The 20,396-nt window shown below is 48.6% G+C and overlaps 1 protein-coding gene across 6 annotated transcripts in view; it reads left to right on the forward strand.

Annotated features, from left to right (window-relative positions):
- WWOX (WW domain containing oxidoreductase) overlaps positions 1-20,396 on the forward strand; it is a 955,527-nt gene that overhangs the window by 539,956 nt on the left and 395,175 nt on the right. Inside the window, exon 9 of one of the 6 annotated variants that reach the window (XM_059382585.1) lies at positions 16,024-16,472. The exons of the other annotated variants lie outside the window; for them this stretch is intronic. Within the exon in view, the coding sequence (XP_059238568.1) occupies positions 16,024-16,086 (63 nt within the window). The 3' untranslated portion in view covers positions 16,087-16,472. Of the gene's footprint in view, positions 1-16,023; positions 16,473-20,396 lie in introns of those variants that run through there. 6 annotated transcript variants of the gene reach the window in all.

The following is a 20,396-nucleotide window of genomic DNA, read 5'->3' on the forward strand; positions in this document are numbered from 1 at the left end:
TTGAGTGACTTGAAGTCTTGATAAATGTTATGTAATAGATTTCGTGGTACTAAGCCAGATTACAAGACTGTTGTTTCTAATACAATTTAGTTAACACACGCAACAGATTTTTATACTCACTCTTAAATCATGATAAAAATTGTAAGATAAACATATTTGTCTTCTCTTGTCCCATGATAATAAACATCTTAGTTAACATTTATGGAGCACTTACTATATGCTAAGGGCTGTATATGCATTATCTTACTTATTCTTCAGCGACAACTTTATGAGATAAGTGGCATTCAGTAAATTCAGTCACATAATTATTGAAACGGGCCGGTGAGCCAGCGTAGCTCACAGGCCAGAAATCCCATGGGTCAGGCTTTCTGATCAAATTCCATCCTGGTTCCAGCTTGGCTTGATGCCACCTGGGGCTACCTCGATGCCCACTCCAGCTTTAGTATCAGTGGGGACAATTCTGGGCCCTTTGGTTGGCTGGTTCTGTCAGGATAGTGGCAGCGACTCCAGGAACCTTGTAGGAATTTCATTTCAGCAGCCACATGGAGAGAGAAGGAGCAGAAGGCATCCTGGGTGGGGGAAGCCATCCGCTTCTCTTCCTCTAGGTTCTCCAAAGGTGTCTTTATCACAGCAAGTATTATTATAGAATTTCACTGCAGTAAATCCTCCTACTTAAAGATGATGCAAATGCAAGAAAGCCTGGAATCGAAGGGACTTTTCCAAGGTGACATGGTTTGTAAGTAGCAGAGAGAGAAAAAACCTGTCTAATGCAACCCAACTTACCCATCTCAAGAAGAGAGGTATGCCAAGGAGGATGATTATTAAATTATCACTAATGTGAACCCTTGTAATTACTCCCATAATTTTCTTTAGGCTCATCCCATAGGGCATTGTTAAGCATTATTAGATTGTGATTATAAATGGGTTTGGCCAGGCATTCTCTTTTGCTCTGTGGCAGCTTTTTCTCCGGAGGACTTGGCCTCTGGAGAGACCATCTTCCCTGTATCCATTTGCTGGATATGAAACTCTGGGAGCACCACTTCCCTTCCCAACATTTGGAGTTCCTTCGTCTGATGAGTGCTCCATTAATCTTCAGGGGACAATCCATACATTCAGGCTGATTTCAGACAGCCTAAGATCAGACTGCAAGCTGGTGAATCCCCGTGTCATGTTTATTGAATGGAGGACTGAATGAATGGCCCAGTCATTAAGACTTCTCAGATTGTTATTTTGAGGAAGCTGGCCCAGAATGTGACAGCCAGCGTGCTCATTGCACATACCAGTTCCTTTTAATCCCTTCATGGATTCCATGTTCTTAGGTTTGTTTGTTTTTTCTACCAATAAATGGTATTTATTAAATAGAGATGCATTTTCTTACATATCAACCAGGGGTAGCAGCCTTGGGATTTTTTTTTTTTTTTAAAGCAGTTTCCCTTTGCATCTCCTTTATGTCCTTCCCCGCCCAGCTTTATGAGGTAAAATCAGCAAATAAAATTGCATATCTTTAAGTGTGCATGAGGACTTGATATACATGTACGTTGTAAATGATAACCACAATCAAGTTAATTAACACCCTCATCACCTCACTTAGTTAACTGTTTTGTTGTTTTTTTTTTTTTTTTTTTTAATGGTGAGAAAGCTTGACGTATACTGGCTTAGCAAATTTCAAGTGTAAAATACAATTATTATTAACTGGAGTCGCCATGGTGCACATTGGATCCCTAAAGTGTATTCGTCTTAGAACTGAAATTTGGTACCCTTTGACCTACATCTCCTTATTTCCCCAGGCCCCACCATTCTCTGTTTCTAGGAGTTCAACTTTTTTCTTTCTTTCTTTCTTTTTTTTTTTAATGATGTCTGTTGAAGTAGCACCGTACTCTAGCATTCTCACTCTCTCGCTGTTTCTCCTGTTTGGCTAATTTTGCTTATAGATGCTTTAATTACATACAAAAGGATGGAGACTGTATACTTGAACTAGTGAGCACAGCCTTGACACAAATAAATGCACCGTTTTGGTTATGTTTTCAGAAATAAGAGAAAAGAGATCTTGTCCCTCATCACCAGGGCCTCTGAGTTTGGCAACTCTGAATAAGAAGGCCTCTCGGGTCCTTTTGTAGAGCTGAACAGTCATGACTGGGAGCTGTGCTAACTTGGCCAACTGGCTGTAACCCACCCACAGTCTCTGCTGGGTCCCTTGGCTGCTGGGGTGAGGTGGCCGAGCGCAGGGAGGGGTGCTGTCTGAGAGAGCGCACCATTTATACTATCAGAGAAAACACGGGCAAGAAGGAGGGCTCTCTTCGAAGGACCCGATCCTAGGAGTTTGAGGAGAGAGGCTTAGACATTTGCCAAAAGTGATAACACAGTGGGTGGCCCCCCACGCCGGGTTTGCGTAAAGCAGGACTTGCCCCTCTTCCCTTGAACCATGTCCTCCTATACTGGGGTGAGGGGGCCTTGTGATACTAATCATTTTAAAGCTGCAACATGATGCAGAAAACAGGGACATTCTTCAGCCAGTACCAACCAGGGTGGCCATCCTGGTGTTGGAATATCACAGTCTTCCACACTGTTTGGTAAGTGGTCCTGCTGCAAGCCCCTCAGGTGTCTGCGGGCCACTGGGAATGCAGCGTGAGTCATCCCCCGAAGGGGTAATGCCTGCTTTCATGGAGGAGGGACCTGGCCCTGGGACAAACATTCAGATTGGCCGGTGACAATTGTTAAATACATTCTGTGTCATCCCCGATAAAGAGTGTGGGAGTAACTGCCAAAACATACCTGGTTCCAGCCCCCAACTCTGGCCTTTCATAGCCTTAGGACCTCGAGTCAATTCCTCAGGTCTTTTTTCCTCTCCACAGTGGTCATATTGATAATTATTACAGCACCGTGGGATTGCTCTCAGGGCTATATGTTGAGAAGAACACGTGCCAAGGATAACAGATTCCCGACATACCATGGATCTGTTAGAAGCGGTGGCTTGTAAGTTGTATGACAGAATATGCCTGGAAGGAGGGGGCCTCATGTATGAAATCTTGGGCATGAGGAAGAAGTCTTGGGACTCACCTCCTGCTCAGCCCTCTGCCCGAGGAAGGGAAGACTGGTAGAGGGTGGAAAGGTAGAGTCCGTGACCCAGGAGCAGGGGACTGAGGAAACCTGAACCTCTGGTGTGAACCACCTTGACAGATAAGTGTCTCAGGCACACGCACTTTCCCTCCCTTTTCATATGGCCCCTCGCTTAAAGTGCAAAGCAGATGTCATGCTTGTGGGCAATCTTACTCACTTTTAAGACTCCATTTATTAATGAATTTGGAACAAAGAAAAGTCAATAAAAGGAGCAGCTTTAGAAGCCAGAGTGAAGGCGTTTGAGAAAGCACAGAACTCCATAGGACTCGCAGACCTTATTCAAGAAGCTCTGGAGTTTACTAAGTCTGGAAATCTAAAAAAAGATTAGTTAGGCAATAGTTCACCTTAGATCATTACTAGATGGGCTTTTGCCAAAACAGACTGTCAAACCCAAGAGGAAAGTTGGGGGAGGGATTATTTTTAGTGCCCTGAGAGTGCACCACCTTAATATCCCCATGGGAGTTGAGTGAGTTATTGGCCCTTTGGGCAGTAGGGTAAACTTGACAATTCTTCCTGGCCCACACTTTCACCCTGTTTGCTAATTCGCTCTTCCATGAAACTGTACTTTAAAGAAGCGGACCAGGCATCGAATAAAGTCTGTGGATTGTGGCCCCCGTGATCCCTACTTCTTGGTAGTCTTCTCCCCACACGGAGTAGTCCTGACCTCTGTAGGTAACCAGCGGGGGAGGGCAGAAGTCAGCGTGTAGCTTCTGAGGAGAGGCCAGAAAAGACCTTGAGGCTTCTGCCCTGCTCTGCCTGGGATCACTTGCTCTGGGAGAAGCCAGCTGCCATGTTGTAGGGATGCTCAAGCAGCCCTGTGGCAAGGAGTCGCGAGGCTCCTGCCGATAGCTGTGTGAGGGTCATCTCGGAAGCTGAATGTTCAGCCCTCACCAAGCCTCCCATGATTGCAGACCCGGCTATGTCCTTGACCTGAGCCATGTTGGAGACCCTGAGCCAAGAACTACCAAGCTAAACTGCTCCCACATTTCTGACCCACAGAACCGGGCGAACTAGATCGTTTCAGCCCACATAATTTTGGGATAACTGGTTATGCAGCAATCGATAACTAATACAATTGGAAAGACTTATTTTTAGCTTTCCATTCAGGGTCCAAACTACTGATTATTTATTCAGCACCATTTAGTTCCGAGTTCATGAAAAAGGCATGAATCTGAGGTCTCTTCCCTCTTCACCTATAGAAGGAGGTTTGTCCTGGCAAATGTGACCTTATCAGACAGCGTCCATTGCTTCTGGACCCCATCCCTAATCGGTCTGTGGGGTGACGTGCTGAGATGGCCCCAACCCTGGCTACGTGAGCTTGTGGCACTGCTACATTTTGTAGAATGTTGAGGTTTAACGTTTAACAGATAGTTGGCCTAATCCTTTAAAAGGACCATATTATAAATATGTAAATTTCTTTTAGCTTTTATGTCTTCCTAAAATGTACCACCTGCTCCCCTGCCTTCCCAAATAGAGCACATCTTGCAGCTTGATGACTCCAGATTTACCATTATTGTGAGGTCTGAAGTGTGGGCAGGAAAAGTAGAAGGTACAAGCAGTATGGGGCAGAGACACACCCTGTGGACAAGGAGGCGGGTATCATTCTCTATGGCAGCCCTGGAGGCCTTCTCCATGCCTCTCCAATGCCAGCCTGTCAGCTGGTCTTTAACGCATTCCAAAAGGGAAACATTTATAACTTCACAATCATCAGAACCCCGAGTCATGGCTGACCCTGTGCTGAATTGCCCACCCTGTTCCAAACCCCTGTCTTCTTCTCTCACCTTCACGGTGTCCCCTGTTATTACGTAATTAACATTTAAAGCAGTTAATATTTAATTAACATTACAATTTATCTTTAAGTCAATTCATAATTTCATTAACTTTGTTTTAAAAGGAAATCTCCTATCACCATCATAAAGGGAAAACCAATATGATTGGCCAAAAATAGATGAGGGTAAAACTACATACCGTGGAGATAGAACAATATTATCAATTCCTAGTAGTTTTATTACCAGAGAAAACACTGAACCTCTTTATGTAAATGGGGGTTGAAGAATTTGCAGAGAGGCATTGAAGATAAACTCAAGCAAAACCTAGATTCTCTTCAGTTGGAAGCATTGAACAAGACAAAAGGAATAAGCATCTCACCAAAATAACGTGCTACAGGGTCTGTGAGCCAGCTGTGATCTCCTGTAGGTTGGTAGGCAGTGCCATGCCTCAGATCAGAAACAGGCTCCCCCTAAGCGTGCTTCCCTTGTGGTGCCGATATCTTCGGGCTTGTCAACACCATTCTAAGTGCCATCTCCACAGGGGCCATCCGCCATGCGGCTCCCTTCTTTTCTTGCCTTTCCCTGTCCTTCAGCATGGAGCTCAGAGCTCTGGCTTTGGTTCCAATCCTGCCTCTTCTCCTCACTGTCTGATTCTGTGCCCATCGATAAAAGGAGGCGATGGTGTATACTCTTCAGGATGTTGGGAGTCAAGGGCAATGATATGTGTAAGACATTGACTTGTGCTGGAAAGAGGCTATTTCTTGTTGCTGTGTTTGCATCACCATTTGAAGATTCTGTTTTCAAGTTTTGGGAGAGACTCTTCTTCCTAGACGTGCATTTTTTCTTTCTCAAAGAAGAAAAGCTCCTTCTGCAGATAAAACCAGGGACATATGTTAGATGTGTTGCGTCCCTAGGTCCCGTTATCTCTAGCTGGGAGCTGGCAGTGCACCCCTCTATCTGTGCATCACCCCATTCCCACTTTTGATTTAAGATAATGCACGTTGAATATGGTTGCCATCTGAGGGCTGATCCAAGTACGCTTAAGTGAGGTCATGCGTGATGCTTAGTGGTGATTAAGGGAAAATGCGTGAAGAATACATGAAGAAGTCCTAAGAACAGGAGAACTGGTTGACATGTCGTGTAAGTGCCAAGGCAGTTTGATGGTGGGCGTGCTAGGGGACTAACAAGGTTAGTCCCTTAGCGCCACTTGATAAGAACGTTCCCTGTTCCCAATGGACAGGATCTGAGTGTTTGTTTGTTTTCCATTCTTATCTCTGTGCCTTCTTTCCTCACTGTCACTGAGAGTGGACACCTGTTGTAGACAAAGCCAGCACTGGTTTTGGCTCAGGTTTTGGTTTTGAACCTTCTTACACACTGTGTCATCTAGGAGCAGCGGGGAGCCTGCCCGTATTTCAGGCACTAACCCAGGTCTTCACTGGATTCTTCCAACTAACCCTCCACAGAATCCCCATTCTGCGGACAAGGAAATGGACATGGGAGGAAGTTAAGCCACAGGCCCACGGTCCTCCGTCTGAAAGAAACAGAGCTAAAATTTGAGCCTGGGACTGTATGCTCTCGCCCTTAGTTTCCTATGGCTCTTGTTACAAATTACTACCAACTTTGTGGCTTAAAGCAACACAAGTTGATTCTCTTCTAGTTCTGGAGGTCACACATCTGAAATGTGTCCAGCGGAGGTAAAATCAAGGTATCTGCAGGAGTGCTTCCTTCTAGAGGCTGTAGGGGAGAATCCATTCTTTCCATCTTCCAGATTCTAGAGGCTAGTGACTTCCCTTTGGCTCCTGGCCACATTCCTCTAACCTCTGCCCCCATCTTCACATCTCTCTGACTCTGACCCTGCTAACTCCCTCTCATAAACACTCTTGTGATCACATTGAACCCACATGGATAATTTAGGATAATCTGTGCACCTCGAGATCTTTAACTTTACCCCATCTACGAAATTCCTTGTGCCCTGTAAAGTGCCATATTCTTCAGTTCTGGGGACTATAACGTGGATGGACACCTTTTAGGAGGCACTCTTTAGCCTAATATACCCCTCTCCCCAGTCTCACGGTTAAGAGGGAATGCCCACAATGGTATGGGGGTCTTGTGTCTGCATTTCCCCTCCAAGAAGTTGCCCTTGTGTCTGGTCAGGAGCCAAGATCCTGACCTCAGGGTCAGACACCTCTCCTCAAGCTCCAGGTTCTGGAGTTAGCCCATGAGACTCTGGGAGGCCCGGTATCAGCTTGGGGAGCATGATAGGCTAATGCTAGCATGGGCTTATTTCTTGTGCTGTTCTTAAAACAATTATTACCTTCCTGTTCTGTCCCAAAAGGTTTTCAGCTGTTTCTGTTACACTGCCGCTGAAGGGGGTAAGGGACCCATCCTGTCCAGCTTTGGTGTGCAGTGGGCCATCAGCAGAACAGGCCAGAAAGAAAAGCCCTTGAAAAGTTTGATCTGCTTGTCTTTCCTAATCTGTTTGCATTTTCTCAGCCTGTTTCCCCACAAATTTAAAAGACACAAGTTTTCAGAGCAAATTCTTTAGCATTTAAATTTTTCATCCAGTTTTGTTTACCTGTCCACGGCCCTCTCTCGGCCCCAGGACCAACAAACATGCCTCTTGTCACCAGGGAGAAATGTGTGTCGGCTGAGCCTGTGGTTGGTCTGTTGCTTTTCCTTCTCCACTCGCTACCCCAGACTTTCTCTGTGGTTTGTGGTGGGCACACAGCTCTTGACCTCAGGACTCCCACCAGTCTAGCCGAGATTGGTTGGTTTGGGACGGCTGACAGCTTGACACACTTGGGTTCCTCCTGACATCTGGTCCCCCCCCATTTAGTCTTTAACAAGAACCACTGGTGGCCTCTGTGGATTTGGGTTTGGTGGCGCTGTAGCCTCTTTGTGGCGCAAGATCACCTTTAAAGTTGCACATTCCTTGCTGAATTCCCGTAGCCGCCTCCTTGGTGTGAGGAGAAAGAGAACTGCCTCCGAGTTAGGGAAGGGAGCCTGCCGTAAAGCCGAGGTCAGGGTAGGCCAACCTGAAAGGGGGTCATTGCTGCTTCATTTTCTTGTGTGTGTGGGGGCGTGCCTGTGTACATGCGTGTGCCATGCAAGACACAAAAGACAATCTAGGAGAGATTCAAGAAACTCCAACAGAGAATGAGTCAATGAATAAATATCAAGAGAATTCCTCAGATTAAAGAGTTCTCTGATTTTACCCCCACGGTCACTATAAGGTGGGCACAGTTGTTCTCTGTGTACAGATCAGGAAACTGAGGCCAAGCCATGAATTGATTTGCCCAAGATCACAGAGTCAGGAGTTTTTCAGTTAAGGGCCCAAGGCAGCTCTGTTACTACCCTGCCATCTCCCCCATTGCCACTCCAAACGCGGGCCCAGCACCCCTGGAAATGCAGAGCCTCCTGCTGACCCCAGAGCTGCTGAGTCAGAATCCGCATTTTCACAAAATCTCCAGGTGACTAGCCTCCAAGTTAAAGCTTAAGAAAAGCTGTGTGCCTCCGCCCCCGCCTCCAGCTGAGCTGAGCAGGCAGTGACTGGGTATCCCCGCACAAAGCCTCTAGTGAGGCCACAGAGGCAGTGAGACCCACCCCTGGCATGAGAAACTCAGAGCATGAGGCCGCAGACCACCCACCGTGTGGGAGTGGCAGAGCAGTAATAACAGTAGTCACAGGCTGTTCACAGAGCTCGGAGGAGGGGCAGTTTACCAGGAAAACTATCTGTTGGAGCTTCCTCTTCACCTGAGTGGGAGGCAGTAACCCACTGTGGTTGAGAACAGCAGCTCTGGATTCGTATTGTCTGGTTTCAAGTCCTAGTTCCACTACTTCCCAGCTGTGTGATGTGGGCCAAGTCACTTAACCTCCCTGGGCCTCAGTTTCTGTATCAGTTTCTATGTCTGCACAACAAGCAAGTACTATTATCATTCTGGGGGATTATATTAGTGCCCCCTTCTTGTGCAGATGAAACAAGATGATACTCGTGAGGGACCCAGTAGACTGCACTTAGCTTAATAAATGTTAGGTGCTACTGAAGGCTGAATGTTCCACAAACCACCACCACAAAGGCCGGGAAGGGTTTTCCAGGCAGCGGGGACCCGGGGGCAACAGCTCTCCCCGTGTAGAAGCCCAGCTGAGTGTGCCATCTGGGAAACACATGGAACATTCCCAGTCCACCAAAGACTCTGAGGACACAAAACTGAATTTCCGAAAAACAGTTCTCCACCTGAAGGACTCGTAGTATAGGGCCAGAAAGCCATTGGTCACCGGGCATCATTCCTACGGTTATGAGAAAGCCTCACATTTCCTTCTCGGTCCTGCTTTCCCAGCATCCCAGCCGCGCCGGCATGCTCTGTGTCCGTCCTCAGCCATCGCAGGCATTTCCCGTGGTGTCTCCTCGGGCCCTCGCGTGTTTGCGTTCACGTGTACTCATTCCTGTTCAGCCCAGCCGACACTTGCGGAGTACTTGCCACGCGGTGGCAAGGCCCAGCTTCGGGCCTCCGGGAGCTTGTAGGAAGCATCGTCTAGCTTGGGAAGACGGACATGAACTGTTTTCAAGTACAATACAAGCAGAAGTCTCCATTCCAAATTTCTCAGCCCCAGTTCCTCTGATTTCCAAAGAATTTCTCATTGCTCGGTTGCTGCCTTTGAAGCAAAGCCTTATTCCGGTCACGGCAGTACGTGCAGCCTCTAGCACGCCGCCCTGCACATAGTAGGTACTTCTAAGTGTTTGTTCAACAGAGTTGTTCTGTGGTACCCATGCGTTTTTGTCTTCTTTTGATTATTCTCTTAACTCATCTGATTTTGACTAATTTCCCCAATATTCAGGGATGACATGTCCAAATGTTAATTGTTAGTGTAGTGGAGCTATCTCTCCTCTTTCTAATTGTCCTGCCGAGTGCTCTGGAGGTGTCCGTGGGATTGTGCATTCCCCAGCACCCGAAGACTCTGATCTGTTTCCTTTCCCACCTTGGAGCCAGGGAAGCCCTTCTCTCCCTCTGCCTCCTGCCCACTGTATGTTTGGGCCTCTGCCCAGATCATGCTTGGAGTGGCACCAGCTGCACAGGGTATGTGAAATATTTGCTCCAAATAGTCCAGAAGTGGCACTGTGAGTAGGATCAGCTGGTGCTCCAGGATAAAAATCATTTCACCATCTTTGCTGAGAAGTCACTGTGCTTCTCCCACACTCAGCAGTTTACAGGGGGCCATAGTGTTTTTGGTCTTCCGGCCTCGGCCCGTTTCGAAACGAGGCTGGGTGGTGTGAGATAGCTCCGTGCTCCCGCCAGCAAGACGGGGGCCGCCTCCAGCCCGGCCAGCATTGCCTTTCAGTCATATCAGAACTTGGCAAGTGCCGATTTCTCCGGGAGCTTGACCCGAGACGCCTGCTCCGCCAGCCCCACTGGGCCTCCTTGTCCCCTTGGTGGGCGGAAATTGTTCTTGCTGGGAGATGCCTCTTCTGGGAGTGGGCTTGGAGGAGCACAAGCCGCTGCCTGCTTCTGCAGAAACCGCACCCTCGTCCCTCCCCCCTCTTGCCCCGACGTCCGACGTCCTCTCTCCTCCCATCCTTCACTCGCCCGTGCGCGGCCCCAGGGCGCTGCCTGTTGGGTCCCTGGCTCCTGCCCGTCACCCGCAGTAACCTGGGACAAGCTGCTTGAGTCTCTCTAAGCCTCAGTGCCCCCAGCTGCAAAATGGGGGCAAGACTAGTACCGACCTGGGGAGGCCGTGCGCGTTCACTGAGGCGACGCCCGCAGCATGGGGGGCGCAGTGGCGGCCGCTCTACACGTGGCCGGTTCCTCGCTGTTGTTCATAGCAGAGATGTACTGGCCTTCCGTGGGACACAGCGGCGTTCTGAAGGAATTCACTGCCGCCCGTGCAAGTGGTCACATATCTAAGCTGTGCCTTGAGGGCATAGACATCTGCTCACTGAGACGTGAGAACACCGAAGGCTCTAAGTCAGAGTCAGATCGCGCAAAGGAGAGCTTCTAGTGGATTCACCCTGGAGGTGGCCCTGAAAAGGAACTGACAGGGAGAGAAACCAGCAGCAAAGCATCATCCCCTCTGTAGGAGAAACCTGCATTTCTCACGAGCTTCTGGGGGAGGTGGTCCCCACTGCGAGTGGCACCGCCCTAGCCCCTGCCCCGGCCATCACCACCACAGCCTGAATGCTCCTGCTGTGCCCCACCTGCCGGCCTGGGGACTCCCCTGGACCAGCGTGCAGAGCCCTCGCAGCCCGCCTTCCACTTCATGTCCCTCTCCCACTGATCCTGCTGCTCTCGCTGGGTCTTTTTTATTTCTATTCTACTTAGAGCTCTCTACTGGTCACCAGTTGGAGATTTTTTTGCTTGCTGTTGTTGTTCAGAAATTTCACATCTCCAGAACTTTTTGTTCCAAGCATTTCCATGGTAGGTAACAACTGAGGCCAAGAAGTTCACACACACACACACACACACACACACACACACACACTTGATGGGATGGGTGCTGTTCGGGTCAGCCTCCACATGCCAGGTGCAGGAGATTAGACAGACGACATGCCTCACCCCGGGCTATTTCCAGGCTATTCTAAAAACACTATTTCCCAGGCTATTCTAAAAAGGATTTCATCAGATACACTTGACTCACTCAGGACTGGCAGAGAGCCCCGCTCTTCTTCCTCCCTCCCAGCAATTTGCCAACCTTACGAAAACATGCAGGGGCCTCGTGAGTGAGCTCTTTCCAGAACTTTAAGATGAGGAATCTAATTAATCAAGTTCGTTAGAGTTCTTTGTAAAATGAGAGTAAACAGGCCCCGGGTAAGAGCCTCAAGCTCTTTCATGAGACGGTACATAGATGTGAGTGTGCCTGCATGTGGCATCCATTGTTGTGGTAAAAGATACATAATACAAAAATTTCATTTTACCCATTGTTAAGTGTACAAATCAGTGGCATTAATTTTAGTCACAGTGTTGTATAACAACTGTCTATTCTTAATGTTTTGTTTCTTGGTTTTTTTTTTTTTTTTGGTTTTGTTTTGTTTTGTTTTAATCATCCCAAACGTAAACTCTGTGCCCATTAGACAAGAACTCCCCCTTCTCCACTCCCAGAGGTCCCCACTGACCTCTTCCTTTTGCTTCAATGCATTTGTCTATTCTAGATATCTCCTGTAAGTAGAATCTACAATATTGTCCAACTGTGTCTATTTTATTTCATTTCACAGAATTATTTTAAACAGATTTTATTTATTAGAGAGAGAGAACTTACGCAAAAGTGGGGGGGGGGGCGTGGGAGCAGAGTGTGAGGGAGAAGCCGACTTCCCACTGAGCAGGGAGCCAGACTTCGGGCTCAATCCCAGGACCCTGAGATCATGACCAGGGCCAAAGGCAGATGTTTAACCAACTGAGCCACCCAGGCACCCCCATTACGTATAATGTTTTTAGGGTCTATCCATGTTGTAGCATATATCAAAATTTCATTCTTTTTATGGCTGGATAGTATACCGTTGTATGCCTTTATGCCACATTTTGTTAATCTGTTCATCTCCTGGTGACTACTTGGATTGCTTCTATATTTTGCCTATTGTGAATAATGTCGCTATAAACACCAGCGTGCAAATGTCTGTCCCTGCTTTCAGTTCTTCTGGATGTATACCCAGGAATAAAATTTCCGGGTCACGTGGTAGTTGTAGGCTTAACCTTTGGAGAAGCTGCCAAACTGTTTTCCACAACACTTGTACCATTTCACATTCCTGCCGGCAATATGTCATTCTTCACACTCTCACTGAAACTTGTTAGTTTCCTTTTTTTTATGATAGCCCTTCTATTAATGTGAATTAAAGTGATATCTCATTGTGATTATGATTTGCATTTCTGTAATGACTAATGATGTTGAACACATCTTCTCATGTGCTTATTTGCCAGTCGTGTGTCTCCTTTGAAGAAAGCCACATCCATTTTGACACTCAGTTGCTTTTTTGTTCTTGTTTTCTTTGGGTTCATGGCTACATTTTAGCCCCACGAGTTACTACTGTGCTAATTTCTTCTAGTACTGTTTGGAATTCGAAGTAAAAACAGTAATTGAAATAGACAATTGTTATTTACATCAGGGGTTTGGTATTAAATACCCTTGTGCTCTTCCATTAGCTGTATTATATTCTTATTATGTGTTTTACTAGCTAATCGTAACTCTTGGCTTTGGGATTTTGTAGCTTTCTCCTTGGTTTATTTTGTGAGCAGACAAGGATGACCAGTTTGATTCCAAAGCAACGGGGCCACAGAAGAAAAACAGTTGAAGGAGAATGAAATTCTAAGCAAAGCGAAACATGATAGATGAGTCAACAAGAAAAAAAAAAAAAAATCCTTTAGAGGTTTCTAATCTCCAAATAGTTTTTCTTTATAATTTTCTGAGGTTATGAAATTAACTCAGGAGATTGGAGTGTAGTTCATTACTCTAATTGCTGAGCATTTTAATTATCAGGTGCATTTTATGCTTTCGTGAAATGCTCATTTCACAGCCTACTGGTAGGTCTTTTTGTACAATGGGAAGGAGAATATTCACACCAGAAATCAGGTGCTGACCCAGACGAAGCTCTCCAATCAAAGAGAAAGGAGCACATCTCTGCAAGCAGGAAGCTGGCTGCACCACAGTGTAGGGGCGGCGGTCTGTTTCCATTCTCTTTTGATCATCAGTCTGAAAACAAGCACCAGAAGTTCCAGATCTGGTCCCAAGAGGCTTTCTTTCCTCCTCCTGCCTCTGTTCATGTTGTTGTTGCTGTTTTTCTTCAGGAGAGTCACAAGGCAGGCCCAGACTTGAGGCTCTGGCATTTACTTGATAGTAGGGCATTTCAGGATTCCAGGTAGTTGGTGGAAGGACAGAAGCGCTTCCGTAGGAGCCCTGGAAGGTCTTTGGAGACGCCAGTGACTATTTCACGAGTGCTTACTGCATCCCAGGCCCTGCTGTAAACCATGTGATGCACGTGGGGTGGGGGTGGGGGTCACATCCAGCCATCGGTCCGTCCATCCGTCCGTCCATCCGTCCGTCCTCCTCCTTCTTTCTTCCCTGTCTCCCCTCTCTCTCCCTTCCTTCCTTCTTACCTGCCTATCTGCCAGGATTTTCCAAGGGCCTATAACATGTCGAGCACAGCACAGCAAACAAAAGTAGTAAATATAAATGAAGTCGTTAGTAAATTAGGAAGCACAGCAAAGTCTTTGCTTGCCTTCTGTTACCATGTCAGTCAAGATTCAATCAGGAAACAAACCACCTGGAGATTTTAATCAGGAAAATTTAATATAAAGATCTATTAACTACAATAAAATATTATTGGCTACTAAAGGGAATGCAGGTCTGGGAGCAGCCACGACTCTGAAGGCTGAGCCAGCACACCCACGGAAGGAAGGAATTAGGAAGTGGGGTTCCCACTCCCCAGCACTGGAATCCAGCCACCATGGTCCATGGGTTGCAGAGTTTGCCCTGCGGGTGTGTACTAGTGGGATTCCCTAGGAAGCCACCCTAACCTGGAGCAGGGAAAGGCCATGAATGGAAGGTGCACTGCCATTAAAGTCACTGTAATTCTGCCAGTGAGGGTGATGTGCCAGGAAAGTGGCCCTGGACTGGGGTAGGAGTAAGCTGCCCACAGGGAGGGTGCTTCTAAGAGACCAGAACGGATCCTCCAGTGTCCCTCCCCCGCCCTCTACTGGTGAAGCCTGGCATAGCCCTGTGGCAAAAGGGAGGGTTGCCTTTGTCACAGCAGGGCTATGGTCCTTGAGTTTGGTGTTGAGAGGGAACCTCTGGAAGACTGGCACGGATGCTAATAAGTAGACTGGAAGGACAGGGAGGTCAGATGTGCTGTTTTACAGAGAATGTTTAGGGAAGGCCTCTCCGGAAAGGTGTTGTTTGAGCAGAGCCCCGAGGAAGTCATAGCTACAAGGAGAACATTCTAGGCAGAGGGAACAGCAGGTGCAAAGGCCTGAGGTCAGAGCTGGCATGGTATGTTTGAGAGAAACAGCAGGGAGCCAGGTGCAGCACAGTGGGTAAGGGTGGAGGGAAGAGAGGGTGCCTGAGAATTGGCACTTGGCCAGAGCAGGTAGGCTAAGAGACACATCTTGAGCAGAGATGCACCATGAACTGTCTTGTACTTCAAAAGAATCACCTGGGCTGCTGTGTGGCACATAGATTTGTGGGCGGGCGGTGAGGACAGAAGCAGCGACCCAGTGAGGAAGCTGCTGTGGTACACCTAAGAGACAGACGAAGGTGGCTTGGGTGAGAAATAGCAATGACAGCCTTGAGAAGGGGTCGGAGAGCTGTGCTAGTGAACCAGAAGTGGAATGGAGCCAGAAGAGCAACTGGCACGTTGGCACCACCTTGGCCTTGAGTGACTGAACATAGTTGCCAGCAGACATTCGCTCGCAGAGCCTCAGCCCAACACAAATACCGGCTCAGAACGGTTGTCGTTCTTTCTGGGGCGATGCAAGAGTTTTGGGGGTAGTTGGCGGGGCTGGTTGCATGACACTGTGAATGTAATTAACGCCATGGAATTGTGCACTTAATGAGGGTTAAAACGGCAAATGTTATCTTTTTAAAAAGGTACAAAAAGAAGATTGTTACAGAAATTATGTGTTCTGCTTCTCAGCGCGTCGTACTGAGGGACTAATAGTGTGCCCGCGTTACTGGTCATGTTCATCGTGGTCGCCGGGTCAGTGTGATGTCTGCTGGGTCCTCCTTGGTAAAGGAGGACCTTCCATCTTCCTCTCTGTAGGTAATACGTACTTTGAAGGCAGTTTTACCAAGAGAGTGTGAGCGTTATTGCCTCCATGGGTCATTACAGGCTTCCAGCGGCGGGAACTCTGGTTTGTTCTTAGCCCGCGTCCTAGGCGGGAAACAGAGGCTCCGTGGGGTTCGGTGGCTTGCTCAAAGCGGCACAGCTAGGCAGTGGCCAGGCCGTACACCCCACGAGGGCCCAAGTCTTGGGCTGCTGCTCACCGGTGTTCACCCTGAGCCCCGAGCACAGCGTCTGCACACACGGGAGGCGTCACGTACGTACATGTTTGAAACCTGGGTGTGTATTTGGTGACTCCCCACCTCCTGCTCTGTCCTCTGCAACTTCTGCCTCTGGTGCTTGGGCTGCCGTGACTTAGCACTGTGCTTCCGTCCCTAGGATTTGAGGAACGTTCAGCTGCTTCCTAACATGGACTGGACTGTCCCACAGCCCCACCCTTGACGGAGTCATTGGCCGCAGACAGACTACAGACACTGGGCTCTCCTCGTGGCATTCCTACCCCACTGAATACAATGGGGCAGCGGGGTACTTTGTGCTCCGTGTGAGCTGAAGTTGTATGATACTGTGTTTATGGGAAAATGCTGTTGCTATTCTTAGGCTGGTGGCGGTTCTCACTTATTCATAGCTCCGCGTCTGTGGGTGGAATGAGAAGTTATAATAGAGTGCAGGTGCCTCTCATTGTTTTCCGCTACTCGCTGGATAGTGTTTATTAAAAAGGAAATCACAGTGGTGTGTCTGGAGCTGAAGTCTGAACAAAGAGCCCGGCACGCGGAGCCCCAGGAAGGTGGGCAGCGGGCAGCGGGCGCCAGCAAGGAAAAGCACGAGCAAGTTTGAGCTCGTCGGGGTCAGGCCGCCCTGCGCACGTGGATGATGAATAGGGAGCTTGGCAGCAAAATTACTCTTGTATTCAACCTTTGTTGGCATACTTCACATACTTCTACCAAAAAATCCAGAATTTGAATTTAACACATTTTCTCCAGGCCTCTAACGGAATTTGAAAACATAATTCTGAAAGCATGCGGTTGAAATGAGATCCTTTCAAAATGTTTGAAGACTGGGCATGGATATCTTGGTGTCTGCATCCTCGTCCCACTTAATTTCTTCTTGTTTCTCGGAAAAAGAAAAAAAAAAAAGCCATTCCGGGTCCTCTGAAAAGAAGGGCTGGGAATTTAAATTCAAAACGAGTTCTAAATTATGATAGGCATTGGCATCTCTCTTGCCGTGTCTGAAAGTTTGTTGGCCGGTTCCTTGAGAGACTGCTGTGTGTGTGTGTGTGTGTGTGTGTGTGTGTGGTGTGTGCGTTGTGTGTGTGTTGTGTGGGTATGTGTATGCACATGCATGTGTGCGCCTGCTGCAGAAGAAGGCAGTTGCTAGTGCGTGGCATTGTTTGGGACTGTGGGGTACCCCCAAGAGACTGTGTTTCCTATCACAGAGACATCCAACAAATCTATTTCCTCATTCAGCAAATATTTACTTCAGAGTACAAAGATAAATTGATTGTCACCCTTGCTCGTAAGCGCTCATGGGTCTTGAGAGGGAGACAGAGCCATGTACAACTAAATAGAATGCTGGGGTCATGTGCCGTGGTGGTCAGCGAAGCAGAAGCATGGAGAGATGGATGCCTCCAGCACCGACAGGGAGCCTGGGAAGACTTCACATGGGCCGCCACATTCCAAGCATGCCTGGAAGATGAATGGATTTTTGTTCCAATCGGACAAGGAAGGGAAAGGGCTTTGCTGGCGGAGGCGAGCACATGTGCCAGCCCGGGGAACCTAGGTACGTGTGACACATCCAGGGGACATCATGTCATCCTCACAGGTGGTGGATCCGGTTCCTATGGGGAGAGGAGCTCCAGGTGACACTGGAGAGACAGAGAAGTCAGCGGATAGGGAGGCGTCACCCCCCTCGTCAGGACAGCGGGGAGCCATCTCAGGCTTCAGGGAAAAGGAGTGGCAACTCCCTCCAACAAACCTGGCCATGTTTTTGGAAGCATCTGGTCTTGAAATACCTCAATTCCCCTTGCTTCCCTAGCCCCCTGCCTCTCTCCTGCCCGTTCAGCGAACTGAGATACGAGAGCTATATTCAGCCCTCTCCAGTAATATCACGAAACAAAAATATCTCAAGGCTCTGAGACTTAGGAGTGTTTTGACTGTTCACAGCAAAGCCTTGGAGAGTCGCATTGTGTTATCTCCCCGTATAGTTCTGTGGCAGCTTTTTGATGAGTAAACCTGGACCTGACTTTTACCCCAAAGTGATGTTCTTCTGTGGCTTGTCTACTCCGAGAATTGAAATACCCAGACTCATTCCTCATCTCTTGTTGAAACAGAGAAGTCACTGCGGTACCCCCGGGGGCGGGGGACGGGGGGAAGGTCTAGGACAGACAGCTCCCGCTTATGGCCAGGGAGAGCCGGGCTTATCACCTTCACCCCACCCTGCCCCACCCTGCCCCAGCCAGGACAGAGCAGACTTCCGGTGGCTCCGCCATATGGAGTCACCACATGTCACCTAGGCTGCCGGTGCTCATAGAGTTGGGTGTTTTGATAAGCAGGCTTATTTTTCCTCCTCTACCTTTTGTTTCCTTAGGCAGTAGAACATTGGCCTTCAGTCCACTGCTTTGTGCTAAACCATGAGTGGACAGGCATCTCCCTTTTGTTCTGGTCTCACTGATACAGAATACCAGGAGCCTCGCAGGAGCCCCAGTGAGTCCTCCTGACGCAAGGGTGGTGGGCGGCCGTCACTGCTCTGACCGCCAGACCAAGTGATGACGTGCACTAGTTTCTCCATTTACTTTGCTCCGGAGGACCCAGCTGTGCCCCACACATGGTCTTGGGTCTGTGGGAGCACATCATGGCTAGTTCTGAAAACCTTTCACCAGCTTCCAATCTGACAGGACCCTGGGAAGGAAAAGGGGGGGAAGGGGGGATGCCGAGAGTGATTGGCCATTTCAGAGAAGGGATCCCACACTCCCAGGATGGCTCCTCCAGACTTCTCTAGAGGCCACCTTTGTGTGGGGGGATTTGGGTGAACAACCCCAGCAGAGCCTGCTGGCCTGACTCTCGCCGAACAGGAAGAGCAATGGTGGGGACCCTGGCATCCAGGGCCAGTCTTCCATGGGTTGAGTCACGGCTGACACTTGCTCACTCTGTGACCTGCAGACCTCCTGTTCCTTGGTCTTCTCATCTGTAAAATGGGCATTCCAGTAGGTATTATGAGAAGTCAGTGTGATGATACACAAGCAATGCCTGGCCAGCGGTACCAGGGAGATTGGCTCCTATTACTCGTTTAGCACCAGTGGTCCGTGCTGTGCTGAGAGTTGTGATCTTTATGAATTGAACAATTTGGAACCAGCGTGGATGTGTACCTCACCGAATGCTACTTTTACACAGTGTGTGTATTTTCAAATTTTACGTGACATTTTAAGTCAAATGTGAAGAAAATAGGGAAAATTAGGAATGAAGGTAAGGTCAGGAAAGCCTCTGGGAGTATTAGTAAGGACTATTGTTTCTGGGTTTGGAAGCCCGGATGGGGCCCTGCCGGGCACGGTCTGCCCCAGCCCCTCCTTCCCTGCCTACCCTCCTGCTTGGTCCGCATCACCGCGGACTCCGCGCTGTCCTGTGTCAGGGCTGTCCGCTAGGACTTTCTGCAAGAGTGGAGAAGTTCTGGGTCTGTCTTGTCCAGTATAGTCCCTCCGAGCAGGTGAAATGTGGCCAGTGTGTCTGAGGGACTGAAGTTTCATTTAAATTAGCTTCACTTAATAGCCACCTGTGGCTAGTGACTGTCCTGCCAGACAGCACAGCCGTGCCCTGGAAATACAGCCATAAAAGGACCCTGTGCCTGCCCATGAGGAGCTCCTGGTCACACTGGGAGCTGCTGTTTACAGGGACAGTCGGAGTCGGCACGATACGCATTTGCATGGCGGTGGGCACGAGTTGCCGAGCGAGCAGGACACAGTAGGATCTAACATTGCCAGATTCCCCACGGATGACTTCACAGCAGACTGGAGCACAGTGCTGGCCTCTCCCTGAAGACCTCCCCTGGGGTACTCATTTGTGAGCACCGAGGAGGTGCTGGATACGGGGACACTTCCCACAGGTGCTGTCAACCTCTGACCTTTATCGTTCCTTTGCCACCCATTCCACAGATGGAAAGTGTGAGATTCAAATCAGTGTCTCTCCCCCCTGTCTAGTCACACAGCTTAGGGTACAGTTCAGTCAGGCTCTGACTCCCGGAGCACGCCAGGCACCCTGAGTCTTCATTTTCCCTCTCCTCCATCCCCTTCACTGGACTCGGCCCGGCGTTCTGGTGATCAGTGGCCACTGATATGCCCCCATCTGTCCGCACTTTCGACTGGTGCCAGATTTCACATAGCTGGCTCGCTGCTTGGCCAGGAATGAGATGACAGCAGACCACAAACTAATGCATACGCCGGTATTTACATAATGTCGGACCTCCGTGTGATTGATGCGTGTGTTGTTGACGAGGGTGTCACATGTTCTTGCCCTGATCCTGGTCTCAGTATGACTGCGAGGACGGGGCCAAGTCATTTCACAATTGGGGTGAGCGTTCCAAGCTTCTCAGAAGACCAACGCAATAGAAATTCAAGGTATGAAATTCAAGGTGCGGCCCCAGAGTCATTTTATTTAACAACTTCTCTGCTGTGTTTTCTCAGTATGTAAAATGAGAACACCACTCCCCATCTACCCCCCTTCTCCATTTTGAGTGTTCGTGAAGGTTCACATGTTGGTTTGAAG

This window comes from Mustela nigripes, chromosome 17 (genome assembly GCF_022355385.1).
Source record: "Mustela nigripes isolate SB6536 chromosome 17, MUSNIG.SB6536, whole genome shotgun sequence".
Classification (NCBI taxonomy): Eukaryota; Metazoa; Chordata; class Mammalia; order Carnivora; family Mustelidae; genus Mustela; species Mustela nigripes.